The 13180-nt window shown below is 43.6% G+C and overlaps 1 protein-coding gene across 1 annotated transcript in view; it reads left to right on the top strand.

The window, feature by feature from the left end:
* The window catches only part of ASAP3 (ArfGAP with SH3 domain, ankyrin repeat and PH domain 3), a 93302-nt gene that overhangs the window by 68533 nt on the left and 11589 nt on the right, over positions 1–13180 (top strand). The window contains exons 13-21 of the mRNA XM_026702493.2: positions 1662–1749; positions 4124–4172; positions 5607–5794; positions 7064–7197; positions 7971–8065; positions 10044–10224; positions 11025–11110; positions 11605–11720; positions 12392–12459. Coding sequence (XP_026558278.1) covers positions 1662–1749; positions 4124–4172; positions 5607–5794; positions 7064–7197; positions 7971–8065; positions 10044–10224; positions 11025–11110; positions 11605–11720; positions 12392–12459 — 1005 coding nt within the window. The remainder of the gene's footprint in view (positions 1–1661; positions 1750–4123; positions 4173–5606; positions 5795–7063; positions 7198–7970; positions 8066–10043; positions 10225–11024; positions 11111–11604; positions 11721–12391; positions 12460–13180) is intronic.

Genomic DNA, 13180 nt, shown 5'->3' with positions numbered 1-13180 from the left:
GCTAGCGAAAATGGGCTCCCAATCTCTGTTTTTGGCCGTGATGGCCTCCTGCCACCTTCTGCTAGTAAAAATGGAGCTTGGGGGAGCCACACATGACCCCCAAGTTCTGTTTTTACTGGCAGAAGGTGACAGGAGGCCATCACAGCTGAAAATGGAGCCCGGGAGGGCCGCGCACGATCCTCCCAAGCTCTGTTTTCACTGGCAGAAGCACTAAGAGCCAGTCCTTTGCTGTTTCTAGGGCAGTCCTGTGGGTCAGATCTAAGCACCCCATAGGCTGGATCCAGCCCCCGGGCCTTGAGTTTGACACACACACACCCGTAATAAAAGCGTAGTGTGTTGTATGCACATAGCTGATAGGCTTGTCCAGAACACTCGATTTCCTTCTGGATATGCTATTCCACAGGACCATCCGCAGCACAGCATAGTTCTGAAAGAGGTTCTGGTGTGTTCTGGAAATAAGCAGAACATTCTAGAACTCTCCAGAACTTTCTGTTCCCGGATCGCGGGCTTTTGCACATGTCTGTTTATACTGACCTGATTAAACCTATTGCCTGAACATAGGCAATGAACATGGCATGGAAAAAGTCCAGGAATTTATTTGATTGTGCCCTCCAAGGAAGAGTGGAAGGTACTGGGAATATATCATATTCTCTTGGAATGTGCTGTGGTAAGCCCAGGTCTTCTCACGTGAGGAATTTAAAGAGGTAATCCATCTGGTTGGTTGTCTTTGACACTGAGAGGCCAGGTCCCTGCAAAGTAGATTTCCCTGCAAAGACAAATGGACACCATTGACCACCTGTCTTGCCTCGGCTACAAAATTTTTAGGGGGAAAAGAAATCAGACATTCCTGAACATTGAAAGTGAGTGAGTAAAGCTTGGAGAGAAATGGAATAAAAAGTGGAATAGAAAAATACAGGTGGCTATTTAAAAACCTTGTAAATTGCACACAAATCCATTGAGATGTCTACATGAGAGCAAATTTTCCAGGCAGGTCTTAAAGAAATTAATTTGTGGAAAAATGTGGTGAATTTCTTTATAACGCCAGGCTTTTTAAACTTTCAGTCTTTATCTGATTATATTGTCCGCTTTACATCCAGTTGCGTTCTTCGGTGCTACACGGCAAATAAATATCTTGAATGTAGAATAAGAGCAAATGTCAGTAATTTGATTGATTGGTAATATTTCTCCATTATTACTCAATCTGACAATGTGATAAAAGAATTAGGAAATACGGGTAGTCCTCGAATTACAACAGTTCATACAATGACTGGGGTTACAATGGCACTGAAAAAAAGTGACCTATGTCTGTTTTTAACACTTACGACTGTTGCAGTCATGTGATCAAAATTGAGACACTTGGCAATTGACTCATATTTATGACGGTTGCAGTGTCCTGGGGTCATGTGATCACCTTTTATGACCGTCTGACGAGCAAAGTCAATGGGGAAGCCAGATTTGCTTAACAACCATGTTACTAAATTAACAACTACAATGATTCACTTAACAACTGTGGCAAGGAAGGTTGTAAAATGGAGCAGAATTCACTTAACATATGTCTCACTCAGCAACAGAAATTTTGGGCTCAGCTGAGGTTGAGGACTACCTGTAATATTTGTATCTGACGGACACGCTGGTTCATTATCCCAACTTTTCTTGAACAGATAAACCGTCCTCCAGTAAAGTTAAATCTCTTGACTTGCCAAGTGAGGCCGCATCCAGAGGATAAGAAATCCTTTGATCTTGTGACACGTAAGTAAAGATTTTATCATAATACTTGGGCTGTGTTGTCCTCTTTAAATATCTTGCGCCGGAATAGAATGCTTTTTCTCACATTTCTTTTAGGTTAAGTTTAAAATTGTTTGGAGACAGTTATTTGAAGCAATGAGAACTAGATTAAAGTGAAAAAAAATATCACCACCCACTCATCATAGCTACAAAATGTAGTGTTATTTTTTTTCCACAGTGAAACATACGCAGGTCTCTACGTAGGAGTAACTGTAGTCTATCTACCAATAGCAATCATTATTCTGTCTGCACTGCTCGTGAATTTTGCTCTGTATGCTTGACTCGTGGAATAATTTGTTCTCATGACTTGAAAACCAGGGCACTGTTAATAGTGCCTAAAATCACTTTTTTGGGGGGCAGTTGCATTGCACTGCCAATCCATTCTTAGGTTACGACCAGTGGTGGGTTTCCAAATGGTTTCCTACCATTTCTATGGGCGGTTCTATGCATGCACGCTTTGCTTGCGCGCGGAGGGCTCAAAGACAGACCTCTGTCAACGCTGGTAAGCTGAGCCGTTTTTTAGCTCAGCTGAGGCACGGTAATCCGCTCTGCCGTGCGAATCAGCTGAGCTAAAAAACAAGGGAATATAGGAGAATAAAGGTGGGGTGGGTTGGCGGGGCCAATCAGAGGTGGTATTTGCTGGTTGCCTGAACTAGTCAAAATTTTCGCTACTGGTACGCCAGAACCTGTCTGAACTGGCTCAATACCACCTCTGGTTACGACTTACCTAACCATCAACATTTCCAATAGGTCAAAAAAAGAAGCAAGTTTATGGATGAGACAGAGTTAAGCCCTACACTTTGGTACATGTATTGATCCATGCACAAAAGGAACATAACATCCTACCCTCCATCATCCTGCTTCTTTTTCAAACCCCACTGTGCGTAACACAAGATCCATTATATGCTTTCTTGAAATGCAGAACTTTGCTTTGGTAACATTCTGTCTTACGGGACATGATAATTATTCCTATGTGTGAACATTTGATAAGAATGTGCTCCAGCCTTCAGTTAAGTCATTGGAAAACAGTAGAGTTAAAACAGTAGCTTTTGATTCTTCAGTTCAAAAGCTCCAGTTTGATATTATTATATTAATAATTACACACCATTATGTTGGTGTTAACTCTTATCAATCATGTAGATATATTTTTTCTTCGGGGTCATCTAGCCTCAGCTTGATTCTTGAGCTCTCCCAGAGTTGTCCTCATCATTGGTTTAATTGAATCCATCCACCTGCTGCTAATTGTCCCTTCCTCCTTTTTCCTTCTACTTTTCTCAGCTTTATGGACTGCTGCAGAGAGTGAGGTCTTCAAATAACGTGTCCAAAATATGAAAAACATTTCTATAATTAGCATATCGAAGCCTGGTTGTTTATGCCTTGGGTTACAACTCTGGACTGTTCTGTGGTCTATGTGGGGTTTTTTTTTTGGCCATCCATGGTTTTCTCAAGAGCCTTCTTCAACATCAAATATAAAAAATGGCCATAGCCTTTATGTTCTGCTTCCTCAAAGTCCAGAGTGTCGTAAGGAAGCCCATTGTATTAATAAGCACCTGTCTGGATATTGTTAATTTTTCTACCAGGTATGAATCCCCGGACAAGGACTGTGCCTAGACAAGCCTCAAATTGCATTACTAAAATTCAGAGACAACATTTCCAAAACCCTGTTGAATGATTCAAAAATATTGTAGGATTAAATAAGCAAGGGTTTTGGTTTCTGGAGATCTCTCCCAGTCCTATAACCGTTCTTATTTAAGGCATATACAAAATAAAAACATTGCCAAATATAAGAATTTTTTCTGTTGAGAATTTTTACAACGTATTTTTGGGTTTTCTGCAGTTGCTGTTGGGGAAGGGGACATGGATATCACCCATGCACCTCCCCCTCTCTCTCTCCCCCTCTCCCCCTCCCCCCTCTCCCTCTCCCCCTCTCCCTCTCTCCCTCTCCCTCCCTCTCCCCCCTCTCCCTCCCCCTCTCTCTCCCTCTCTCTCCCCGTCTCCCCCTCTCTCCCCTCCCTCCTCTCCCTCCCTCTCTCCCCTCCTCTCTCTCCCCCTCTCTCTCCCCCCCCTCTCTCCTCTCCCTCTCTCCCCTTTCTCCCTCTCTCCTCTCTCCCTCCCTCCGTGTGTGTGTGTGTGTGTGTGTGTGTAGAAAAAGCTGGAAAAAAAACCAGTACAAACCTTTGCATAGCTAATATTTGATTTCATTATGTTATGTCTACACTCTCTCCAGATTCTCCCCACTAACAATAAAGATTAGGGTGGGTTTTTTTTAACTGCCACCACTGTTATTTATTCATTTCTTATCTTCAAGGGATTTTCTTATTATTTCTTTTTTTTGCAGACAATAGAACATACCACTTCCAAGCGGAAGAAGAACAAGACTGCATTGTGTAAGTTCTGAGAGCTCTCTGTCTCCTTTTGCATTCCGAATGGAAAAACTGTGAATTAGAAATATTACTGGAGGAGTGAAGGTTGGATTAAGGGTAGGATGCCTTGGGTCTTCTATTTTATTTATGCCTATAGGTCGTCCTCAACTTACAACAGTTCATTTAGTGACTGTTCAAAGTTACAACGGCACTGCAAAAAGTGACATGACTGCTTTTCACACTTACAACCAGTTGCCGCATTTCCATGGTCGCATGGTCAAAATTCAGGTGCTTGGCAACTGACTCACACTTACGATGGTTGCAGTGTCCCCAGGCCATGCGACCCCCTTTTGCGACCTTCTAACAAGCAAAGTCAACGGGGAAATACAGATTCACTTAACAAATTGTGGCAAAAAAGTCGCAAAATAGGGCAAAATTTGCTTGGCAAATGTTCCACTTCGCAACATGAATTTCGCAGTCAATTTTGGTCGTAACGCGAGGACTACCTGTATAATATTTGTGTAATAAATTCAAACCTGGACACTAAAAGAGAATCAACGGTTTCTTTCTGCCAAACTTGCAGACTCATTGAGCAAACTAAAGGGTAGCGAAGGCAGATGGAGAGCTGAAATAGCTTGATAAAAGTCGCTGCAGGAAAGGGTTATCAATAACAGAGGCTCTTGTAAAGGTGGGGTACGAGTAATCTAGCACAGACATTAACAACTAGAGGTGTTTATCCAACAGACTCAATAGCAGGAACTGTGAGAGGGATTTTGGAGGCTTAGTGGACAACCAGTTAAATATGAGCCAGCAGTGTGTGGCGGTAGCCAAAAAAGCCAATGCAATCCTAAATTGCATTAACAGAGGGATACAATCAAGATCAAGGGAGGTACTAATACCACTCTATAAAGCCTTAGTAAGATCACACCTAGAGTACTGCATCCAGTTTCGGCCACCACACTATAAAAAATATGTTGAGACTCTAGAAAGAGTGAAGAGAAGAGCAACCAAGGATAATTAGGGGACTGGAGGCTAAAACATATGATGAACAGTTACAGGAACTGGGCTTGGCTAGTCTAGTGAAGAGAAGAAGGACCAGGGGAGACAGGAGAGCAGTCTTCCAATATTTGAGGGGCTGCCACAGAAAGGAAGGGGACAAGCTATTTTCCAAAGCACCTGAAGGCCAGACAAGGAATAATGTATGGAAACTGAACAAGGAGAGATTCAACCTGGAAATAAGGAGAAATTTTCTGTCCGTATAGCCAGCTGGCTAGTAGAAGCCAGTAATGCTGGATAGAAACCGTTGTACTTGTATAATTCACCACGTGCCAAGCTGAGACTCCAGTAAAGAGACGGTTCTGCTCACAGTGTGGCCTTTCTTTTGCTGGCTTGGCTTGGAAGTGTGACACCTTCGTTCAATCAGCTGCATCCTGCTTGATGTTTTCTCCCATTCCCCAGGTGGGTGTCGGTGCTCCAGAACAGTAAAGACGAAGCCCTTAGCAATGCTTTCAAGGGGGACCCGGGAGGCTCCGTGTCCTCAGGTGGCAGTGTGGCCGACAGTGGATTGCAAGAACTCACCAAGCTCATCATTGACGAAGTGAAAAACATGCCCGGAAATCGATGGTGCTGTGATTGTGGAGCCCCAGGTGGGTTGCAGCAGCTTTTTCATGCATCCTTTTTCATGCAAGGGCTCCCATGTGCCTAAGCACTTAGAGTTAGTCCTCGACTTACAACCTCAATTGAGCCTAGTGCTGGGATTCAAATACTGTAGTTTTAACAACTGTAGAATCCAGATCAAGAGCATGCTAGACTGCAACTGTTGCAGCAGATGTAATGGTTTTGAGCAGCGGCCGCCGACCGGTGGGCAGCGGCCCACTGGTAGGCCGTGAGAAAATTTTGGTGGGCCGCAGAGAAATCTCATCCCCAGAGCACCCCCCCCCTCCAAGCAATTAATCCAGGCTGCACAGAAACACAAAGCTACGCAGCCCACATGGCCTGCGGGAACTCTCTCGCCCACTCACTCCTTACCCGGTAAACTTGCCTGCTAAGTTGCTATTTTTCCTTTTTCCGACCATCATCTGCTCTGCTGTGCCGGGACATTTATGTTAGCTAGAAAGCAGGAAATCGTTGGATTTCTTGCTTTCTAGTTAGTCTTCAGATCTTCGGCTCTGCTTTTAAGCACAGTTGAACCTCCCTTAGGACTGAAGGTTTTATTATTCAGTGCAGACTTACAGCAAGCAGATTTGAGAGACTGAGCTTGCCGATGGCAGATAGATAGATCACTGAATGATTCTGTGAGCAACTCAATCTGCCTGCCTGCTTTGCCTGATTTTGGGTAAAAGTTGCTCTTTTTTATTAAAAAACAACAACAATATTTACATACATAGTGTGTTGTGAGTTAATTTTGTGAGTTTGCTTGCAAACAAATTTTATGTGACAGACTGAACTAGCCGATGGCAGATAGATAGCTTTCTGAATGAATCTGTGATTCTGTGGGCAACTCAATCTGCCTGCCTGCTATGCCTGATTTTGGATAAAAGTTGCTCTTTTTAATCAAAAAATCAATATTTATATAAATATAATATTTATATACAAGCCATGCCCAGCCAGTCACATGACCACCAAGCCACAGCCACAAATTAGGCCACACCCACAGAACTGGTTAGTGGTCCCTGGGATTTAAAATTATGAGTTTGGCGGTCCCTGAGGTCCAAAAGATTGGCAACCCCTGGTGTACAGTACAAATTTCAGAACATCTCTCTAGGCCATGAAGAACATCCCCTGTGCAGTAGAGAACTGGGGCATGTTTTGTCTTTCATTGAGCTGGGAAAGAAAGGTCTGTTTGCAGAATGAGTAGGGGAAGGACATGACATTATGTGTATGCCACAGCTTCTTCCTGGGTTGCTATCTTGCAGATCCCACCTGGCTCTCCACCAACCTTGGCATCTTGACATGTATTGAGTGCTCAGGGATTCACCGTGAGTTAGGGGTGCACTATTCCCGCATCCAATCGTTGACACTAGATGTGCTCAGCACGTCGGAATTGTTGGTAAGTGCTAACTCTCTGGTTGGAGAGACCATGTCCTTTCTGCTATCCTTTGACTCTGGCGTCTTCTTTTTCACATTACGGCCAGAGTGGCTTCTTCACCATCAGATTTTGGGGCATCTTAAACTTACCGGTGAGAAAGCCACATCTAGCAAAGACCAGATAGGAGGGGTCCTTGGTGTTCTCTAAGCTTGGTTATTTTCTTGCAGACATTTCATTGGAAGCTGTCAGGATTCTGGCACTTAACCCCATTTAAATCATGAGTCTCGAGCTAAATTTCCAAAACTCCAAAAGGATTTATTGGGAGTTAAAAGGTGCGACATTGCCTGGGTGTAGCCGACTCTGAGACACATCATTCATTGTCACCCTTGACCCAGGTTTCCCCCCACCTGCTGGGTGTATTGTAATTCATATTCTCCAATGGGACACATCCATAGCCAAGAGTCATCAATCATGCTCTCCAGTTAGAATTTTGCGTGGCAGAAACTTCGGTCACCTAGTTACTATCTTTGAAAACATTTATGGAATGCAGTTTCGGTTTGCAAGCTGCTGTACTGCTCCCCTCTCCCTTTCTGTTGACAACTCTAAAAGCCCATAGAAATATTTTATGAGTGGACACAAACGTCTTCTTGCAGAGGTGAGGGACCAGGTATTTATAAAGTTGAGAACAGGTTTTAAAACTAGTGGAGTTCAGTGGAATAGATGGGGATGCTGTAGATATGACGTCATGTTTCCCCATCCTGCCAGTAATGCAAAGGCTCTTCTCTCAATCCCAGCTGGCAGTCAGCATTGGAAACGCCAAGTTTAATGAAGTCATGGAAGCCACCTTGCCAATCCAGAACAGCCCCAAACCTTCTTCGAGCAGCGATATGTGAGTGATATGGCTGTTGCTTTGGGGAGGCAAGGATGGGATGCGGGAAGGCTTTGGAGACAGCTGATAAGGACAGACTTGGGCCAGAGGGTTGGGCCCCATCTCTGTGTTTGGAATTCAAGAAGAGGTGTGCATAAGTGCACAGTCATGCCTACCCTCCAATGGAGGGATTCAAATTTTTTTTTTACTACTGGTTCTGTGGGCGTGGCTTGGTGGGCGTGGCAGGGGAAGGATACTGCAAAATCCCCATTCCCTCCCCACCCCACTAACCTGCTTTCCAGCTCTGTTCCTCTGTGCGGGGCAACAAAAGAAGACCCAGCCAATCATCTGGGACTTGGGAGGCGGAGAATAGATGGGGGCGGGGCCAGTCAGAGGTGGGATTTGCCGGTTCTCCGAACTGCTCAGAATTTCTGCTACTGGTTCTCTAGAACAGCTCAGAACCTGCTGAATACCACCCCTGCTACCATCCCTGTCTTATTGTTCCCATTTATTCGTCCCTATTTCCTGTATTCATACTCCTGTTTATTCTTATACCTCTTATCTTGTAAGCGATTGACAAATCAAATAAATAAATCAAATAAAAATAATGAAACAAGGGTAAGATCACTCAGAGTCATTGAGAATGAATGGGCAGCCATTTAAATGATCTAAATAAATAAACAAACAAGGTCAGGCAGGTCCTGGGTCTGTGGTTTTGCATAGGATAGGCACAGCCTTGTTTCTAAAAAAAAAGAGTATGGAAATTTGAACTGGCTGTTGGCAACTGCAAAAGCATTCCCCTGCTTCTTAGCCTTGCTATTTTCTCTACGTTTATTTTTCCCCTCCAGAATCTTCTGTCACCAACAGGAAAACTAGAACGTTGCTACCCAAGCTGTGCATAATTTCAATAAATAATATACATTTAATAAATAAGCAAATAATTGTGACTGCAATTTAACTCTGATATTTAGAAATCTGCTCCTGTGCTGGTTAGGCAGTATATAGTTAGTTTGGGAATGAGAACTGTCCTTTTAAGGGAATGCCTCATGGGAAACGTAGTTAATGCCTCATGGGAGATGTAGTTCAGGTCATGTGGTCACATCTGTAATCCTGATTGGTCACTGAATTGACCTCTGGTTTGGTCATTCTTACCTGGACCAGCAACGGGGCAAGATAGTTCCTTTGCTTTCCCCAGCTGGATGTTTACCAGCTATTGTCTACCAAAATCACCTTGTTAATCATAGATCTAAGAACCTGTGGTCTCCAAATTAATAGCAGATGCTCTGTTCATAGTATCCATTCCTTCACATGTGTACCATCTTGGGTCATGCTTAGCAGCAGTCTTTGGGCTTCTAAATGCCATCTCTGCATCATACCAACAGCCATTTTCAATCCTTCAGATCCTGGCAGTCCCTGCTTCTAAATACCAATTACTTGAGGATTAAACAATGGGGATGGAGAACACAGAGAAGCACCTGCCCATTTAAAGTACCGTGGTACCTTGGTGCGCAACTGCTTTGAAACTCATCGAATTTGGTATTCAACGCATTTTGATGCAAAAACTTTCTCCCGGTACTCATTGTTTGTTTGGTACACAATGCACAAGCTAGAACTTGTTGGGGTCAGCTGCCTTGTGACTCATAACATTATGCCTTATGGGAAAATTTTTGTTTTAGTATTCATCATTTTTGGTACTCCTCACACCTCCTGGAACCAATTAACGATGAGTACTGTGGTACTGTACCGCTGTAATAGAAGACAGGACTGACTGAGTTGAACCTTTCTTACAAACCACTAAGGCAGAGGTGGGGAATGATGGCCCCTTTATGACTTGTGGACTTCAACTCCCAGAATTCCTGAACCGGCATGGCTGGCTCAGGAATTCTGGGAGTTGAAATGCACAAGTCATAAAGGGGCTATTGTTCCCTACCCCTGCTCTAAGGTCTTTAAAAAAAAGAAAAAAACACTTTTGGAGAACTTTTCCTCTTCCTAAATGCAGGAATACCAGGAAGGAATTCATCATGGCAAAGTATATGGAACGCAAGTACGTCCGGAAAGCTACCAAAGAAGACCCTTACCGAGTCTGGGAAGCTATTCGAAGCAGGGATCTCTTGGCACTGCTCCAGGCTTTTGCGGAAGGCCATGATCTGTCCAAACCTCTCGTGAGTCCCGAGGGTCAGGTAAGTAGGACAAAGTGAGGCCTAAGAAACAGAAGTCAGCAAAAACATGGCTGCTTTGAGAAATGACCTTCACGTTCCTGATTTTTATTTAGATTTTTCTTTTTTTACATAAAAGTGTTCATTTTGAGACCAGGCAAATTTTATTGTTCTTGGGTCCATGGTGATAAAAATTTTTTTTTTAAGGGTTTGGTTCTTGAATACTAATTATTGTTAGACATTTCATTTTTTGTTGTGGTTTTAGCTTGCTAGTGGCCACCGTGGCATAGGTATCCTTAACACGGGTCCCCAAACTTGGCAACTTTAAGATTTGTGGATTTCAACTCCCAGAATTCTCCAGCCAGCTATGCTGGCTGGAGAATTCTGGAAGTTGAAGTCCACAAGTCTTAAAGTTGCCAGGTTTGGAGACTTCTGCCTTAACAAAAGAATTGACGCTTATTGGTTTAATCTCTTATAACAGAAGCCCACCTATGAGGCATCCTTTAATACCAACTTAGGATATTAAGGAGCCCTGGTGGCTCAGTGGTTAAAGTGCAGTATTGCAGTCTAACTCTGCCCACAGCCTGAAGTTCGATTTTGATGGGCTCAAGGTTGACTAAGATTCCATCCTTCCAGGATTGTAAAATGAGGATCCAAATTGTTGGGAGCAGTAGGCTAATATTGTCAACTGCCCAGAGAGTGTTGTAAAACACTATGGAGCGGTATATAAGTCTATTGATATTTCTTTGTGGTTCATTTTTTATTTTTATTTGACTTCTATCATAAAAAGTCTTGCAAAATGTTGCTTCTCCTTTTTCTAACAGGAACAAGGCGAACCAGCCTTGCATTGGGCAGTCCGCTACGCCAACAAAACTTCCCTTCCGTTGGTGGATTTCATTATTCAGAATGGGTAAGTCTTAGTTTGAAGGACCCTTGTTACTGGATTCTGGGGCCTCTTTTAAGAAGTCTTCTTCTGCTCCTAGTATGGTTAGGTTTGTGTTGAGAACTGAGTAAGAATTAAACTCACTAGCCTCTCCCACACGCTTTCAAAACAGCAAGCCTCTCTACTTATTTAGACTCCTGATGCAGTTTGCAATAGATGCTGCCCATTTTAATTCCTCCTCACCTCCCCAACCGACCTGCAAATTTATTTGCAATCTTCAGAGGTATAAATTTATTGGGAGATTGCACCGGCAGAACCAGGGAGAAGAGCGGTTGGCTGTTCAAACAAAGCTGGGTTTCTGACTGCAGGTCACTTTGGAAGTACAAACGTGTCCCTTGTGCGGTTGTGCAAATCGAAAGAACGTGTCTTATGTCCTTTTTAAGAACGGAGGTTTTCCACAGTTTGCTGATTAAAACAAACAGACCTGAAATTTGCCACTTTGCTATCTTGTCTGTATGTAGGGGAAATCTGGACCGGCCCACCGCAGATGGGAACACAGCCTTACATTACGGAGTCCAGTATAATCAGCCCAATTGCATCAAGTTGTTGCTGAAAGGAAAAGCTTCTACAAAGGCAGGTAGGATGCCCACCTGGCTGGAAATTGAAGGAGAAGGATCGGTAACTTCAGAGTCTTATTGCAAAGGAATTCGTGGCCGATCCTACCATAAGGCAGAGTGAAGCAACCAGCTTGGGTGGCAGATGGCTAGAAACAATCCTCATACATTTTCCTCTTGAGCTTCTTGTTTATTCTTGCTTTCTTGGAGGATAAAGTTGTGTGTGCCAAGCTTGTTTTATGGCCCCAAACCTGCCTACTTTCTCAGCATGATAGAATACTGGAACTCATTGCCAGTACTGGAATAAAAATAAAATATAGCTGTTTGGTCAGTTCCTGTCAATGGAATTTTCCAGGCTGGCTGAGAATATTATCCTTTGCAACATCTTGCATTCAGAAAAGCCCTTTTCCATGGAAAAGTTTGGGGATTTTTTTTTTTTAAAGAGATGCTTTCTTTGGTCAATTGAATAATATGGTGGACAAATGCAGGAAGGTTGGGTGACTGGACTTTGATGAATATGATACCATCCTATTTCCATTAAAATATATAATGAACTTTGTGTGATTATCCCTACGAGGTGCAAGTATCTACACACCATACAAAATGATGGTGCACCTGTCCCTCGCTGTTTGTGTAGCACATTGTTTGAAAATCTCCAGATTCAGATTGGTATGTTCTTTTGGTTTTCCTCCAGTAAATGCAGCTGGTGAAACGCCTCTAGACATGGCAAGAAGATTCAAGAATGCTGAGTGCAAAGACTTGGTAGGTGGAGGTAAGGGGGCCTTGGACCTTAGGTGGGAGAATTGTGCTGTCCAGATAATGTTACTTCCAGTGGTGGGATTCACATTTTTTTTTACTACCAGTTCTGTGGGCGTGGCTTGGTGGGCCTGGTGCACCTTGATGGGCGTGGTGTGGCTTGGTGGGCGTGGCAGGAGAAGGATACTGCAAAATCTCCATTCCCTCCCCACCCTGCTAACCTGCTTTCCAGCTCCGTTCTCCTGTGCAGGGCAACCAAAGAAGATCCAGCCGATCAGCAGAGAGGAGGCAGAGAATTGGGAGGCAGGGAATAGATGGGGGCATTTGTCAGAGTCAGAGGTGGGATTTGCCGGTTCTCCGAACTACTCAAAATTTCCACTACTGGTTCTCCAGAACCTGTCAAAATACCATCTCTGAATACCACCTCTGGTTACTTCACAATGGCCATCCTTCTTGACCAGTGGCCAGGCTGCATTGACAACTTTTCTATAGCAGGAAGGTCTCAGTTTGAGGAGTACGTAGACTGAGATGTTGGAGAGAGCAACCATTCTGAAGGTCCTTACCTTGTTAGAACAAGATACTGGGGGAATCAGACCCCGGATGAGAACTCAAAAGGGAGATGGGCGTTTCTCAGACTGCTGTTGAAGACAGAGGATTTCCTCTACCTGACAGGCACAGTGTCAGCTTGGAGAGCGACATCATAACCTTTGAAGGAATAGGAGAACCT

This window comes from Pseudonaja textilis, chromosome 10 (assembly GCF_049901715.1).
Source record: "Pseudonaja textilis isolate UNSWEBS1 chromosome 10, rPseTex1.2, whole genome shotgun sequence".
In the NCBI taxonomy this organism is placed as follows: domain Eukaryota; kingdom Metazoa; phylum Chordata; class Lepidosauria; order Squamata; family Elapidae; genus Pseudonaja; species Pseudonaja textilis.
Note: the sequence above shows the minus strand (reverse complement) of the source record. Positions and strands in the feature narration are given on the sequence as shown.